General features: G+C 37.5%; 1 protein-coding gene across 2 annotated transcripts in view; it reads right to left on the bottom strand.

The window, feature by feature from the left end:
* PRRC1 (proline rich coiled-coil 1) overlaps window positions 1-17,831 on the bottom strand; it is a 30,378-nt gene extending 12,547 nt beyond the window's left edge. The window contains exons 1-7 of one of the 2 annotated variants that reach the window (XM_076008343.1): window positions 17,687-17,831; window positions 15,746-17,403; window positions 12,768-12,890; window positions 11,474-11,863; window positions 8,886-9,046; window positions 6,504-6,606; window positions 2,673-2,836 (exon numbers count right to left, since the gene is read on the bottom strand). In XM_076008343.1, coding sequence (XP_075864458.1) covers window positions 2,673-2,836; window positions 6,504-6,606; window positions 8,886-9,046; window positions 11,474-11,863; window positions 12,768-12,870 — 921 coding nt within the window. In that variant the 5' untranslated portion in view covers window positions 12,871-12,890; window positions 15,746-17,403; window positions 17,687-17,831. The remainder of the gene's footprint in view (window positions 1-2,672; window positions 2,837-6,503; window positions 6,607-8,885; window positions 9,047-11,473; window positions 11,864-12,767; window positions 12,891-15,745; window positions 17,404-17,686) is intronic. The other variant, XM_012740370.2, reaches the window with a different exon arrangement.
* Between the last annotated feature and the right edge of the window lie 306 nt (window positions 17,832-18,137).

The raw sequence follows: 18,137 nt of genomic DNA, 5'->3' as shown, positions 1-18,137 counted from the left end.
GTAGTCCCAGCTACTCGGGAGGCTGAGGCAGAAGGATCACTGGAGCCCAGGAGTTTGAGGTTGCTGTGAGCTAGGCTGACGCCACGGCACTCACTCTAGCCTGGACAACAAAGCGAGACTCTGTCTCAAAAAAAAAAAAAAAAAAAAAAAGAATAGACCACTATGAAAAGTGAAAAGGCAGGAAATGTGTAATTTGATTCAGATTAAATAATATATACATTTAGATATAAATTAACTGTTGCCTAACAGCCCCCAGTTCAGAAAAGTGGCTTTAGAGGGTGTGTATAAAAGAGTTTCATATTCTATTTAAATAAAGTACTAACTATAACTTTAAAAACACCTCAAACTTATACAACACTATCTAGTAGAATTAAAAATAAACTAGTGTTGCCTGGCACAGTAGCTCACGCCTATAATCCCAATGACAGAAGGCTGGGGTGGGCAGATGGCTTGAGACCAGGAATTAAGATAAGCGGGGACAACATAGTGAGACCCCATCTCTAAAAACAAAAATTAGAGCCAGCTGTGGTGGCATGTAACTATAGTTCTAGCTACTCGGGAGACTGAGGCAGGACGATCCCTCCAGCCCAGGAGTTCGAGGCTGTAGTGAGTTATGAATGTGTCACTGTGCTCTAGCCTGGATAACAGAACAAGACCCATCTCTTTTAAAAAAAAAAAAAAAATACCTAGTGTTAACGTGGGCTTATGTTTAGTGACTAATCATAATCAACGCAATAGACTTTTCCCCCAATAAAATATGCTATGCCAGTGCCAATTACCACATTCTTATGCTTTACAAGTATTAAATGAGTGAATACAGGCAAAGTGTTTATGTGCCTGGCTCAAAGGATGCTCTCAATAAATGCAAGCTATTACAAGATCCTTTAAATAAAATGACAGAATGTCATATATGAGAATACATGCCTTTCTCCTTAAACATAAATACCGTTGACCTGCATTATCTCTGGATTCCATAACTGTGAATTTGACTACTTGCTAAAATTTACTTGTAACTTCAAAATTAGACATGTGCAGAGCTATGAGAAATCTGAGTTGCCTGATGCACATATCCCCAGCTGAGAGCGAACAAGGGAGTGCTTGGCCTTTGATCAGCCAGCGTAAGGTAAACAAGTACCCTTTCTGAGGTCTATTTAGTGCCACTTTTTTGTATTTCTGTGCTTGTTCTCAATGATTTTGCTGTTTGAAATGATGCCCAAGTGCAGTGCTGACGTACTGTCTAGTGTTCCTAAGCACAAGATGACTGTGTCGTGCCATATGGAGAAAACAGGCTTCATTCAAATATGAGTTATTGTGCTGTTAGGCTATGACAGTTCAATACTAATGAATCAAAGATGTGCGTGTACAGATGTAATTAAACAGAAACAGACATAAAGCACAGTTACATATTGACAGACTGGGAAAATGTTTTGACCAGAGGCCCACAGGCATCTAACCTAGTATCTCCCCTGGGAGCAATGGTTTGGTATTCACTATTCAATGTCTGTAGCAACCTTACAGAACATAACTGTAGTGAAAAATGAGAACTATCTTGCAAACAAGATTTCTTGATTGATCTGAGGTAGATATTCTGAAGTTCCTCACCTAAGAAAACAGAAGGATAGAACTGCTATCAATTAAGATGGAAAAGACTGGGGACAGGGACAGGTTTGGAGGAAAGAAAAGCAGTTTTGTTCTATACATATTAAGTTTGAGATATTTAAGTAAAGTTGTCAAAAAGGCAACCTGTATATAAATCATGAGTTTACAAGAAGTCTCAGGCAGAGATATAAACTTGGCACTGTCAGCAGAGATGATATTTAAAGCCATAGATAGTATGACATTATTAAGGGAGCAAACAGAAAAAGAAGATGAGAAGAGAAGGTGACCATTAGGAGGCTGGAGAGAAGAGGAGAAACCAGCAAAGGAAGCACAGAAGGAGTGAGCTGTCAGTGAAGGAGGAAAAAGGCAAAAGTGAGTGAGGGAAATAAGATGGAGAGCACTAGTACCCTTGAGAGCACACTCAAGAGTGGTGGGGGACAGTCTGCCTAGGATGGGTTTAAGAGAACCCAAAGAGGGGAATTCCAGAAGAGTGTTAGCAACTCTTTGGAGTTTTGCTGCAAAAGGAAGAAAAATAAGGTAGTAAGTGATAAAGGAAGTGAGGTCAAAGAAATTTGGGGGGTTTCCTTTAGATTGTGTTTGTTTTTTAAGGTGGGAGAGATGTTTGTATGCTAATGAACTGTTCATTTGTTCCTGCATGATTGTACGTTGGTAACAATACAATAGAGAGCGCAAAAAAAAAAAAAAAAAAGTATGAAAGAGAGGGCAGAATTCCTGGAAACTTTAACATTTTAAGTATTATTAATGGTCATAATATGGTTTATGGGATTCAAAGGTTATTGTAATTTCAGTAATTGATCTGAATGTTAATACTGGATTAATAAGCTCTCTTTTAAGGCTACTCTCTTTATGTGCTCTCTGAATATGTTTTCTTCCCTCCCATCTTAGATTTCTTTAAATTAAAACTCCACTATATCTTCATAATACTACAGAGTTGTCTAACTAAAAGCAAACCTGATCATTATTTCAGTGTGTAAAAAACCTATCAGCTCCACAGAGACTACAGATTATCAGAATTATGAAAAATATTCTGAAAAAAGTATCTTGTTACTCACTTTCAATCCAGCTGCATAGCCCACTGGTTGTGGGGCAATATTGGACTGTCCAGCTTCCCCTACAACCACAGCTAAACCAAAGACCTCCTGGAAGGCATCTCGGACAGCAGCAACTTTTACTTCTTTATTTGAGGTCACTACGATATCCAATTCACCTCCAGATTCTACAAAGACCAAAAGAAAAATTCAATTCCAAATAAAAATCATGAAATTCTCATAATTATTATCATACAAAGTGCTAACATTTATGTAATTATTGCCAACCTCATAAAACCATGCAAGATATAGATCATTACCTTTTTATATGGTTGAAGAAACTGAGGCTGACAGCCTTGCCCAAGATGACATAGCTATAGCAGTAACATTAGGACTCAAACCCAGTTCTGTCAAACTCTGAAATCCTCTTTTTCACCACTGTTTGATACAGCGAGACACATTTCATCCTCTAGTCTAACAGCATCTTATTCCAACAAGTGCCTAGATCCAAACTACCAGTTTTTCCTGAGTTTTAAAAATAGTAATTGAATGCATTATCTGGGGAAGTCTTACACGCAAGCAGAGGATGGAACATGCCACTTTCTGAAGGCTCTGAGTATCGTATCTGCCATGAGAGCACATGTTCCCATGCCAGAATACATTAGTAGCTCTCCCTGAAAACTGCAATCAAATGACTTTGGAAGATGCTGCACAGCCTATTCCTTTCTTGGAAATCCACAATGCGCATAAACACATCAAAGACTATGTGAAATCCAACGATTAAAAATCATGGCTAACCTAGTACTTTCTATACTTAATCTGCTCATGAAATACATTTTCAGCATCTAATAATGGCTCCTAAAGTGTTTCCTAGTATCAAATTGTGAAATGATGATTTAGCAGAAAAGACCACAGCTTGTCTCTTATACCACTCTAGTATAATAATTTACCCAAGTATCATTTTCTAATTAAACTTTGGATAGACACATTTATTGCATTTTTAAAGTTACAAATCAAAATGGTTTTTCTGCTGTTGGTTAATAAGGATAGACATTCATTATACACAAACTTCTAATACCATGTGATGCCAGTTTCTAGTCCTTCAGTTATGGAGCAATCATAAAAACCAAATATCTGGTTTGTGAAGCATAATTTACACATTTAAGATACTCTAGCTTTGGAAAATGAAAATGAAGACTCTTATTGATAATAATTTGTCAGAGTTCTATCGAAGTTATGCACTAAACAAGGACTACCACGAAATATGCTTTTTACCTAGAAAATCGTTTAAATGTGGGGGTCATCAAGTTTTTTATTTTATAGCTCCATCATTAAAAAAAGAGCATACACCACAAATAAAGAACATATATCAAATAGTTATTTCTCAATTATATGTGTATTACCATCCTAATACAACATGTAAGCACATATAAAAGCTAATATAACATATATAAAACTTGAAATTTAAAAAGGTTAAGAGTAATATGAAATAAAAATATTTTTCAATTTTATAAACCTATGCACTATTATTTCTAGACAGAACAATTCAACCAAGTATTGAGTTTCATTACTTATAGAAATCATAACCTAACATTTTGTGATATGGTGAATTCAAAACTCCTGTTCTACGCACAGCATATTTTAATACTTGCCTTTAATGGCTATGACTGATAAAAGAGATTTCTCATGAATGTCATTTGTAACATGAAATACTTTACCACAGGAACAAGGCTATTTTTCCCTATGAAATACCTTGTGGAAAAATTGAAGGTATTTTCCAAATATTTGGTTTTCTATCATGGATTCCTTTTCCTCATTGACATTATTTACTGGTAATATCAGAAGATGCTAGAACCTAAAAGCAATGAGTCACACAGAAGAAAAGAATATACTTTTTTCTTATTTTCCTCCTCCACATGGGACATATCTCTCGACCCTAGCTAAGTACTATTCCATTAAGGTTCAGCTCAAAGTGGCTTTTCAGTTTGTGAAGAGGAGTCCTGCCTTTAATGATGATAAAGGGAGAACTAATTAAGCCTGTGGAAAGTTAAACTGTGTTAAAATACATTTCTAATAGTTCTTGTGCTTTCTTGATATATTTGAAATTGCTCATCAAGTGATTTCTAGAATATTTGTGTAAAAATACTGTAAGTTTTACTTTGAGTTGTATTAGATCAGAATGGTGTTGCTTTTGCTGTCAGTAAAATGTCAGTTTTTTCACATTCGCTTTAGTGTTTTTTAAAGGTAACTGATTCCGTTTATGTTATTATAAGTTATGAAATTTCATTTCTGTATCTTTCTTTTTTACCCTTTGGTCATATGTGTTTTTCTTGATGTCACAGAGACTACTGGCTTGAGAAACTAACTGCCTTGAGTTTGAGTCCTGCCTTTTCATTTATTAGCTTCATTACCTTGGAGAAGTCACTGAGTTTGTTTCTTTGTAGAAAAATACCTGCCATATCACAGAGCTTGCTGTAAGGATAAAATAATAGCTGTTGCAGTGTGACATAGTATGCCCATTAAAACAGCAAGAGCTCCAAAAACATTCATTCCTTTCCTTCCTTCACCCAAATAGTACTTGTGAACAAAATATGTATGATTAAGTATGTCAAACTTGATTATTATACATATATGGAATCAATATATATGATAGAGTTCAATTTCCGAATCCTTCAGGCAATTACAAATACAAGTAACAATTCAGCTGATTTAATTCCTGAATCAATTTTCTAATACAAGGAAAGCAAAGTGGCCAAGTATAAAAAAACTGAACATGCTTTCCAGTCTATCTCCATTAAGCTATGTGTTCTAGGATAATAACTTACATCTCTCTGAACCCAGGTTCCTTACCCAAAACTTGAGGAAAATATCTAACTTGCTGAGCTCTTGTGAGAATTAGTGCATGGCAGAAACATTCAATAAATGGCACTTAATCATCACTATGTCTTGTCCTTTGACACTGTTTACTAGACAGTAAACTACCAACACAGTCAAGACTCATGAAAACTATTGGCTTTTTGTTGCCACAAAAAAATTCTTTTCAGGTACCTGCTACATAATTCTGGCTTATAAATTATCTTCTATGGCAGTGGTCCCCAATCTTTTTGGCACCAGGGATCGGTTTCATGGAAGATAATTCTTCCACAGACCAGGGAGAGGGGGTTACGGCGGAGCTCTGTGTCTGGTCCCTAACAGGCCACGGACCAGTACCAGTCTGCAGCCTGGAGACTGGGGACTGCAGTTCTATAGGATTACTAATAACTGGCCACTGATAGTAGTAAGTGATACTTTTTTACATATTGGATATGTATATGTAAATAGCAGACAGTATCTCTATGTCAACTATCTGGAAGATTCTTCATAATGAAGGTTCAAAGGTAGTTAAACTAGCTTTCCCAACAAACCTAGTAATCAGATATTATTAACGCCTAGATTATTTCCCTCCAAAAATATTATTGCTGAGTTAAGCATAAACACATTTAGGGAAAATAGAAAACTGGAGAAATGTCAAAACCAAGCATGAACAAATAATCACTTCAAATGTCAATAGTGGAATACAGTAACAGTCATATAAAGCAAAGCTAACCTATATTTAAAATTAAAGTATAATAATAATTCATAGTTTGTACTCCTCCAACATTCATTCTGCAGTTTTCAAAATCTATTAATGATAACTAACAAAAAGATGAATTAATAACACTAAAAACTAAGTTTGACAATCAACTTAATGTAAGCATGTAACAGAAATTTCTGCTAACAGAATCAATGGAAATGAACTGAGAATTATAATTAGTAGCTGGCATTGATACATACTTTAAAAAATAAGGCAGATATTGGTCTAACTCATGTACATACTGATATATGGAGCCATGCCAGGGTCCAGCGTTGTAATCATGCTTTCTACTGAATGTTTTGTCTTATCAAGCACAGATTTCACCATAGGATTCCCAGCTACTCCCTGCATAAAACAAATTAATATATAAATACTTACTCTAGGCAAACAACACCATGATCTAAGAAGGAAACTTTTAAAAAAAATTTCCAATGGATCCCAGACCACTATTTTTGTAAAATATAAGAAAAACAAGGTCAAAACAATGTCAAATTGCTATCAAGTTTCTAAATGATACCCTTAATTTCTCTTCCTATTGCATCACAGATTCATAGCAAACCAGCAGCAGTCTATAGACCACATTTTGAGTACCACTGGCCTGGAAAGTATGATGTGCTATAGATATATATATACACACATATATGTGTAGTTATTTCAGTTATAAATATAATATATATTGTTTCAGTTCTACTTATTTACTTATATAAAAAATTAGGCAAAACTTGTCCCTCAGAGTCTCAAAGACTATAATCAGATGTCTCCATGCCCATACTTTTTTCCCTAATTAAAAAAATATAAAAAGAGTAAACACACCTTGTATCTGGTCTGGGTGTTTACTTTAATATACAGTATTTTGCTATGTTCCACTAGTTTCTTCTTTTTCCTACTTTCTGTCTCTCCAATTGTTCATTCCCAAGCTCTCCCTTTTTAGCCAGATCTATTCCTCTGGATTCTTAGTACTTCACCATTAGACATAAGGAACCAAGTCTCAGTATTTCCTCCTTGTGTAGCACTTCTCCCAGAGTACAAGACACTCAAGAGAGCAGAGCCTCCTGAGACGGCATCTCACTAACAGGTATGATTTCCCCTCTTCCAATCTACCATTAAACTAAGGTGATTCCGGAAAAGAAGAGTTTATAATTTTGAAATTTAAGATTGAAGACTAACCTTATGCTGAATATCACAAGAGTTATTACTATTTACAAGCCCTGTAGAGTTGAACTGGTTATTACAATTTGCAACAGACATCCTGACACATGCTCTTAACAAAGCAAAGTTCCTATTTTAAAAGTACACAGTGATATAAAAAAGCTAGCTAAGAAAAACGCCATATTCCTGAAACATGAAACATGCTATAATCAGTTAAGTATCTACCAATTTAAAATGTTTAACATATATAATAAAATTGAAAATAAACCTTCAGAAAAATCCTGACAGGAATTTGGCAGAATGCTTTCAAAATTCATTGAGAAAAATAAATGGGAAAGACCAGCAAAGAAAATTTTTGAAGAAAAGAGAAATCTGCAAATTTATGCTACTAAATACTGATATACCTTCTGAATGCAGAGACTTGAACTGCTCTATCTATCTTACTCATCACTGAATGCTCCCCAACCCCACCTCAGCACAGAGCAGGTTTTCAATACATATTAGTATAATAAATGAACATAGAGTTACAATAATTAAAACAGTGTGCTACTATTGCAAGGACAGGCAGAGAGCAGTAGAACAAAATACAGAGCCCAGAAACTGACTTTAACATACAATTTAGTAACTAAGATAAAGGGGACCCATCAAACCACTGGGATAGGACATTATAACACTCCATTAAGTAGTTAGAAAATAATTAAGTTTGACCTCTACCTCACGTATTTTAGTAAAGTAAATATCTACTATATTAAACTGTTAAGTATAAAAATGAAATGGCTGGGTGCGGTGGCTCGCACCTATAATCCTAGCACTCTGGGAGGCCGAGGTGGGTGGATTGTTTGAGCTCAAGAGCTCGAGACCAGCCTGAGCAAAAGCGAGACCCTGTCTCTACTTAATAAATAAATAAATAAATAAATAAATAAATAAATAAATAAATAAATAAATAAATAAATAAAATGAAACAATAAAATAACTACAAAAATCATTAAAAAAATATTTATCATATATTGTGGTAGGAAAAAATCGTTTATAGCATAAAAACAAAAACAAATATTGCAAAGAAAAAGAGACTGATAGAAATGACTCCTGGGCCAGGCACAGTGGCTCACACCTATAATCCTAGCACTCTGGGAAGTCGAAGCAGGAAGACTGCTCAAGGACAGGACTTTGAGACCAGAATAATTTATGGCAGATGTTCATGATATATGTATGCTAAGTAAAGACAAACAGAAAACACAAAATAGTATCCACATATCACAGCCACAATTTGATTTTTATTAAAAGAGTAGATACAGATACATATATATGCATAGACAACACATTGAGAGCAACTACAGACAACTGGTAATAACACATAAAAAGGGTTTTTATTTTCCCCTTATGCTATTTCATATTTTCAAAATTTTCCCTAGTAAACATCTATTAGTTTTATAATTAGAAAATTAAACATGATTTTTAAAATAAATACTACTAACCTTAATAAAACCCCAGATTCCACCAGCAGATGCTTCATCCTGACCTCTACTAATCCGAGGATCTTCCTGCTCCTCTGGGAAAGTAATGGCCGATGTGGTTCCAGTTTCCTGAGCCAGAGATGCCAAACTGGCTTGCTGCGTAATAGGAGTTGGTAAAAGACCTAGTCAATGGAAAAAATTTTAATATGTATAATTTAATCCATATACTTTTTCCTATATAAAGATGACACAACAGATGAAATGAGTAGCTGAAACAGGTTTAATAATATAATTATATGCTCAAGTATTTCAAGATTGAGTTATAAACTCAAAGAACAACCCAAACCTAAAATGCAAATTAAACAATTCCAAAAGAGAAATTTCTTTCCCTTTACGTAGGGTTACACCAAGTATCCTGAAAATGGACAAAAAATATATATCAAAAAGATTTTCAGGTTTGTCCCATTTAGCACTTCAATATGGACTTTCTAGTTCTAGTCTCTTTAATCCATAAAAATAAATGAACACTTAAGCCCCTCACATAAAAAGTATGTAACAATTACCACACATATTCCACATACTTAATTTTAATTCAAAAAGAAAATTCACATGTATGTAGGCATGGGTATTAATACTCATCCTCTGTAATATATTTTATTTGTAAAGGTAGATTGTTGGATAACAAAAGATAATAACAAAAATCCAACAAAAATTGGATAACAAAAATCTCAAGAAAGTTGCTTCTTTTCCCTAAAATGAGAAACAACAGGTAGAAGATAAACAACAAGCATGAAATTTTGATAACTGGTTTGCAACAAGCACTCCACAGAAGCAAAAAAGTAGATGTTATGGACCTAGAAAAGGAAATGACCCAATATCACAAACTTTTAGCACACATGAGCTTTTATTTGATTCTTAATTTTTCCCTGACTAAAAAGAAAAAGACTACTCCTTGGACCAGTCAGTCTTAATCATTTTTGAAGTAAAGCTTTAAAAAACTTTCAGACTTTACCTTGACATTTCTCCATAGATGCACAAATGTAAAGACAAAATCTTAGAATTTTTTTCTGACATCCATATACCAATCATATACTAAGTTATAGGTCATATAAAAATCATATAGATCATATAAAAATCATATAGGTCATAAAAATCATACTATCACACTGGCTTTATTTTAATAATTTAAATGGCAAAAACATGAGACTAGGTTGCAGGGGAGTAGTATTTGAAGCAGGCCCATGAAGAGATTAGCTATTTCTCCCCACGGAGCCAAGTCCCTAAGATAGAGGTTGCCACAGAGGATAAGGAAATTGATAGGCAACAGAGAGAAATAAAAGAATACACAGAGACTAAGGTATAATTTATAGTTTTATATATATAAAAAGATCAGATATAACACAGTGGGGAGTAACTAGGGGACTGGTGTATCTCCACAAATGCCAGCAATATGGTTAGATTCATACAGGTTTTTATAATCACAGACATCAATTACCAGTTGTCAGGGTAACATATTTGCATATTAGGGAATGTAGTTGCTATGGGATACAGGTAGTGGGTTAGGGTCAATAGTCCTCTCAAGGGGCTTCTAATCTATCTAGGTGAACAAACAGGTATGAAGTCTTTCAGGGGCTAACTTCTAAGTTCTAAGAGGTAGTTGTCAAATAACAGAGGTAAAACAAAAGAAGTATAGTGACTCAATATTTACTTGATTAGTTATGGCAGACTTAAAGGTAAACAGACAGGAGACAGCAGGAAGCCCATCTCTCTAAAACAGGTTGTTTATAACCACTGAGGCGCATCTCTGAGCAAAGGCCACTCACTGTCTCCGGCTCCCATCCTGTGGGCCATATTTGCCTTGCCTTGTCTTTCAAGACACAGGGAAGCTCACAAATTTTGAGATACCAGGAAGCCTTCCTGGAAAACATCCCTAGAGATGGAGATTTGAGAACTCTCCCATGATAGCAGCCTCTAATAAGTGAACCATTGAGTCCACACATTCCTTCAGAGCAAAACCCTGCAAATTCCTGTTTCTGTCTTTAATATAATAATATTGGGTTATACAATAGAATAATGATCTTATGAGCCACAATGTCATTAATTCCTCAATCACAATTTCTCAACAATAGGTAACTCTGGAAATCAAAGAAATGAGTTAAGAGTAGAACATTTATGCAGATAAACAGGAAACCCCCAGACATCGATGGAAAGAAGGTAAAATGGTACACCTGCTTTGGAAAACAGTTCGGCAAAGAGTTACCCTGTAAATTAGCAATTCCATATCCAAGAGAAATGAAAATATGTCCATACAAAAACTTGTACCCAAATGTTCACAGCAGCATTATCTAAATAGCCCAAAAGGGGAAACCACCCAACATCAACTGATGAATTGAACAAAAGGTGGTATATATCCATCGATAGAACATCATTCAGCCATGAAATGGAATGAAGTACTAAAAACACTATGTGTGTTGAAAATATTATTCTAAGTAAAAGATGCCTGTCACAAAAGACCACATATTTTATATTTCAATAAAGACATTATTTTTAAAAAGAATAAAACATTAACTATAGCCATGCATTTCAAAGTATTAACAAAAGAGAATTACCTGTTCCTGAAGGTGCAGAAAATGATGGCATCAGAGGTGTCTGGGGAGCTCTTCCTGCATGTCCCCTTGTAATGTCATAATTTGAACCAACAGAAAATCCTGATATAGGAGGACCAGGAAGAGGTGCAGACAAAAGAGCACTTGGGGCAGAAGTTGAAGGTGGGAAGTGGGATGAAGGAGGATTACTTAAGGCAGCAGCAGCTGACGGAGAAACAGAGGGTGGTACAGAAGTAGCAAGTGGTGGGACAGAAGGAACTGGAGCAGGAGGCACAAAGGGTAACGGTCCCGAAGGCCTCACGGGGGGCAGGGCCGGCTGAGGGGTAGAGTATGCGTGTGGCGGCAAGGACTCCACAGAAGACACATTTGGAGAAGAAAAAGAACTGGTTGTAGCTAGAAAAAAGTTGAGGAAACAAATATACAAAATTAGAAATGTTTTCAAAATTTCTCATTACTTTCTTCTTACAAAATTTTTAAATTTAACACAATATACCCCAAGAATTATTTTAAAATGTGTAATTTTAAAAATACAACAAATATGAATGAGTGCCAATGACTTTCAAATCCCATGAGTAAAAAAAGCAGATACATGAAATTAATTCATGGCATTGTTCATCTTTGTTCTTTGCTTGTTTGTTCTGAGATGTTTCTAAGAAAATAAAGCCATTTTTCATACCCGGTTTTAGCATAAAATCCTACACAATAAAGACTCAAAACGATTAACACACTACCACACTAGAAAAAAAAATTTTTTCCTTGGAGCCATGGTGTTTTATTACGAAAATAAAATTAAAACTTCGAAAACAAAACAATCCTTTCTAATTTAATGAAAAACTTGTTATTTTTTAATGTTTTCTGTGAGTTATATGCACCTTGAAAAATAGTTCCTGTGGCTTCCAAGGTGAAGAGACGTGAGTTACATATGCTCCACAAGGCCCCGAGCTCAAAACTAGCGTGAGTTAAATACAACTCACATGGTAGTTAATGTGTTAAAGTCTATAACAGAAAGAAATCTTTTTTATTTAAAGAAAACATCCATGTTTTGTTTTAATAGACTTTTGTTCTTTATATTCATAATGATGATAAACCATCTTTCTATATGATGACAAAAATATCCCAAAAAGCATGTTATAGCTTTGTCTAGTCTTTGTGGTGATTAAAGGCAATATTTCTCTTCATCCTGAAAAAAATAAGAGAAGTTTAAATATATGCATTCTTTTTTTAACTGGCTTTGAGAAAAGAGAATAGCATCTCCACTACTCTCAAAACACGCTAGATGTTAGACAATTACATGCACCTAATGGAAGTGGGGTAGAAGACATAGCAGCAGCAGCCAGTCCTGCAGGATTTGGTGGGGGAGTCCCAGGTGGGGTTGTCTCTATTCCACTCTCTTCCATCATTTTTCTTCAATAATGGTATACTGTAGAAATATAAAATTATAATATTACACAGTAAGCAAAAGTATACTTTTAAAGCTTGCACAGTCAGAGAAAAATTAAAAGAATAATCAAGAGACAGCTGTTGGCCTTTACTATTTATAATGCAACACTTATTTCCAGATGAAGGATTTGTCAATATTCCTAAGAAAACAGTCTATGAGAATTTATTTTATTTTATTTTTTTGAGACAGAGTCTCACTCTGTTACCCAGGCAAGTACCATGGCATCAGCCTAGCTCACAGCAACCTCAAACTCCAGGGCTCAAGCACTCCTCCTGCCTCAGCCTCCTGAGTAGCTGGGACTACAGGAATGCGCCACCATGCCTGGCTAATTTTTTCTATGTATTTTTTTTAGTTGTCCAGCTAATTTTTCTATTTTCAGTGGAGACGGGGTCTGACTCTTGCTCAGGCTGGTCAAGAGCTCCTGAGCTCAAACGATCCTCCCACCTCAGCCTCCCAGAGTGCTAGGATTATAGGCTGAGCCACCACGTCCAGCCTATGAGAATATTTAATACCAAACAATCTGACATTTCCATTAATACTTTATAATCGGGAAGTAATTTTATGTTAACCATATAATTAATGATCTGATATATTTCAAATAGTAAATTACTAATTTGATTTCTGCCACATAAATGGATCTTAGTTATGTCTAGATTTCAGTCACTAGTACATTTAAAATAAAAATATTTAATGTATTTTTTGAAACTCTTCCTCTTCTCTCATAAAGAATTTTGGTCAGCTACTCCTGTTAACATTAAAAAAAATTAAAATGTGCTTGACTTGATAAATGTATTAATATTCAATTTCCCTAGTTCATATTTTAAAGCATGCCCAGTAACCACTAAATTACCTCTTAGGCTTTAAAAAGTTAACTATAGTGAAAATGTCACCATACATCAGGGTGCTAACAGATGACAAAGAATTATAAAATATGGGGAAACTTCCTCAAAAATTACAAATTTTCAATTCCATTTCAAGTATAAGACCAACTTTAAATATACCTAATTTGTTTCCAGTGATTTTACTCATTTAACAATCATTCAGTAAAGATCAACTATACTGGTACCTGTGGGAATATAATGATTAGCAAAAACAAACAGGATACTAATAATCTAGTATAGGAAACAATCAAATAATAATACCAATATACAGTGAATTGTAGCCTGAATTATGTGCTCTAAGGTAAGAACACAGTTCTGTTTGACAGGAACATGATTTTGACTTGGATGGAAGTCGGTCAGGAAAGGTTTCCCCAAAGAAGTCACAGATAAGCTGAGATCTGTAAGATAAGAACTTAATTAGGCAAGGAAAAGGGGGAAAGGAAGGCAGCTTCCAGAAAAAGTGAATATACTGCAGGTATAAAGGTCCTGTAAGCTGGAAGGAACAAGACACATTCAAGAAAACCCCTGCGGCTAGGAACAGAAAAGAAGAATGTGGGCTGAAGAGACAGCAGAAGTCCAGAAAGTGTTGAGTCTTTTAAGCCAGGTTAAGGAACTGGGTTTTTTTAAGAACAGAATATCATTATAAAGCATTCAAGCAGGAAGTAGCATATTTGTCTTTTATTTTAACTTTTCTGAAGAAATTTTAGATTCACAAGAAGATGCAAAAATAGTAGAGTTCTTGAGTACCTCAAACACAGCTTCTCTCAATAACAGCATCTTACATAATGATAATACAATGATCAAACCCATAAATTTCACATTGGTACAATACCATTGACTATGAACCTTACTTGAATTTCACCTGTTTTTTACATGCTCTTGTGTGTGCAGTTCTACGAAGTTTCATCATATGCACAGACTCGTATAACCACCACAACTAAGATACAGAACTATTCCATCACTCCAAAGAAACTCCCTCATGCTACTCCTTTGTCACACCCTCTCACCAACCACAAGCCCTGGCAACCACTGATCTGTTCTCTATCATTTTCTCATTCCATGAATGCTACACAAATAGAATCATACAGCAACCTTTTCAAATTGGCTTTTTTTACTTAGCATAATGCTCTTGACATTTATCCAGGTTGCTGCATGTATCAATAGTTGGTTCTTTTTTCTTGATGAATAATATTCCATTGTACAGCAGTGCCACAGTTTATCCATTTACCTATTGAAGAACATTTAGCCTGACTCTAGATTATTAGCAACTTTATATTTATTTTTTTGAAAAGATTCCTTCAACCAAAGTATGTAGACTGGCCCCTAAGACAGACAGAGCAGATGCAGTGTGAACATTAAGGAAGATACAGAAGTAGTTCAAATAGAAAGTGATAGCAACCTAGCCTAGTGATTCATTAAGGGAACGGGGCTGATTATGCCCCCCAGGGGTCAATGGGCAACGCATAGAAATATTTTTGGTTGTCACACTAAGGGGGTACTACTTGGCATCTAGTAGGTAGAGGCTAGGAATACTGATCCTTAAATGCACACTATACACACAAGAATTAACTGACCCCAAAATGTCAATAGTGCCAAGGCTGACAAACTGTGACCTAGATTAAGGTGATGGCAGTGGAGATAGAGAAGAGCAAATAGATTCAAGAAATGTTTAGATGGTAAAACTCAGTGACTGACTAGATATGGAAGTGGGTAAGGGGAGAGGCATGACTTGCACAATTGGATAGATGGTGGTGCCATATGCTAAGACAGGGAACACTGCAAGAGGTCAAAGTGTGTGTTTGATGTTTTCTTTGGGGGGGAAGGGGGAGGAGATCATGAAGTGTTTAGTCTTTGACATGCTAAGTTTAAGCTCCTTGAAACATCTAAGTAGAGACAATGATTTGGTCTAGAGTTTAGAAATGACATAAATGTGGGTGTCATCAGTGTACTTACTGGTAGTCTCTAAAGTCATGTTCTGAGATGAGATTATCTAAGAAGAGAACACCTAGAGAAAAGAGAATATGATTTAATCCTTGCTTTAGTCAGGAAGAAGACAAGCGTATAGAGGATGAGAGATGAGCAGAAAGATACTAAGACAACTGGGAGACAGTGTGTCTAAAAGCCAAAGAATGCTTCAAGGTATGAAAGGGCAACCATATTAAATGCTGCAGAGAAGCCAAATAGGATACTATCTGAAAAGTTCAATGGACTTGCTAAACCAGAGACGAACTCAGTGAGCGTAGGTTCTATGGAAGGAGTGGGGATAGAAGTTTGAACTGGACTGAGGAGTAGGAGGTAATACTAATATGCACAACACTTTCAAAAGTCTGGCTGTGAATGTAAAGGAAAGATCTACCGCACTACTAAGAGGACAGGGGCTCCAGGGAGGCTAAATCCTTTCATTCAGTATCTATACATCAAAGGTACATAATCTAAGACAGAAATGCCCCTCTAAGGATCTTACCACTCCCCAACAAAACTATCTCTTTTCTTCATCTTTTTTTTTGCAGGTCATTCATCTTCCTACTGCTTTCTTATCCTTACTAGTGTAAATCATATATAAAGAGAATCCCTAACATTAACAAATGTATTAGCAAAGGAACTTGTACAATGACTACAAAGCCATACATGTAATAAACAATGGATTTATTTCAGTCTTTCAAAGCTTTACTATTTGAGAATTGGTGTAATGACAATATTGGGGTAAATTTTGCATGCATAAACACAAAACCTACTGCTTAAAAAACAAAACCTATTATAATAAAACATCATTGTAGTATCAGAGTAGTGTAAAGGTTTGGGGTCTCAAGTCTTGGCACAAAAAGTAATATTAATGTATCAACATTTTTTGAAAAGTTACAGAAATGGCTTGGAAAATTAAATCCTTAGTCTCTCCCCAGGCCCTGCTCTTCTAGTTTGCTTGTGCCTTGGTTTTCCTGTTTTTGTTTTTTAAAATAGATGACTATTTGTAAGGCCATAAGAAAAGAAATGGAATAGTGAGTGGAGTTTTGATAAACTTTAAAGCATTAGAAGTTATTGTTCATGTACTGGTGTCACAAAATTGCCTCTATTGCAGACAGTGAGCGCTAGCTAGATAGAGCTCAGTCTGAGTTCTGTTTCTGCATTCTCAGCTCTGATCCCAAAATAAAATTCCATAAATGTTGACTAAATTAAGTAGTGGCTGCACAGGCTAAAGACTGGAATGCCAGAATGTGTCATGATTGCATAAATATACGTGTTGTCCTCAAAATAACTACCCTGAATGACAAAAACTCTACTGGATATAAATTCTGCCAATCCAAGAAATGAGCTATCCTGCGAGTTTGCCTGAAGCCAGTCCCGAGACCGAACAAAGAGGCAAGAGAGTGCAAAACCTCTCTGGAGCAGCGCTAAGTACCGATGGGAGGACCTCAGGGAAAATAATCCTTCCATGGCCCGTCGCGCTTCGGTCACCCTAGAGGCTCCAGGGCCTCAACGGCCTCCCCCGGCTCTGCCACGTCTCCACACCGGACTGGGCTGGACTAAGGTCCGTAGGCGTTTGCCACCAGTCTCGTTCCCAGGGGCCAGCGAACTGGAAGTGGGGCTGGATGGCCGGGCTCCGGCCTCGGTCCCTGGACAGGAGCAAAGCGCCGGGATGAGACCCTCGACACGCACGCACCCTGCAATCCCTGCGGGGACTGCTCGCCTCGCCACGCGCCCCCTGCCTGCTGCACCCCGCAGGCTTCCACAGCCCGCGCCCGCCCCGCGCGACCAGGGAGCCGGAAAACCTCCCCTGCACCCGGGGGCGCCGGCCGGCCCGCCCACCTGCCAGCCCTGCGCCCCGGGGCCCGCGGCGGCACCGCATGCCACGCCGCCGCCCTCACGCACCCGCGTCGCCGCCCGGCTGACGCTCACCTGGGGCACCGGGAGAGTGCCTGCGCGGCAGCTGCGAAGCGGGACAGGGGGCCGGGGCGCAGAGCTACGGCTGGCGCGGAGAAGACAAGGAAGACGCGGCCAGCCGCTCACCTCCACGCGTCCCCGCCTCCAAGATGGCCGCCGGCGGCGCTTGAGCCGGCGGCTGCCACGTCGGCGCGCCGCCCCGCCCCGCGCATCGCCATGCCACGCCCGCCCGCGCATCGCCACGCCCCTCCACACCCCGCCCCGCCCCCGGCGCATCGCCACGCCCCTCCACGCCACGCCCCCTCTCCGTGTACCAGAGCAGGGCGCCGGGAGAGAAGGAAGATGGAGTGCTTGGGTCCGAGGCGCCTCCCGACCGCCTGCTCTGCTCTGTCCATCCCTTCTAGAAGCGCTCTCCAGTGCGGCTGGGCTCCTTTGCACTCTGCAGCCCTCGCTCGCGAGAATGACG

Source organism: Microcebus murinus, chromosome 11, assembly GCF_040939455.1.
Source record: "Microcebus murinus isolate Inina chromosome 11, M.murinus_Inina_mat1.0, whole genome shotgun sequence".
NCBI lineage: Eukaryota > Metazoa > Chordata > Mammalia > Primates > Cheirogaleidae > Microcebus > Microcebus murinus.
The sequence above is the reverse complement of the archived record's forward strand: the minus strand, read 5'-3'. Positions and strand labels throughout refer to the sequence as shown.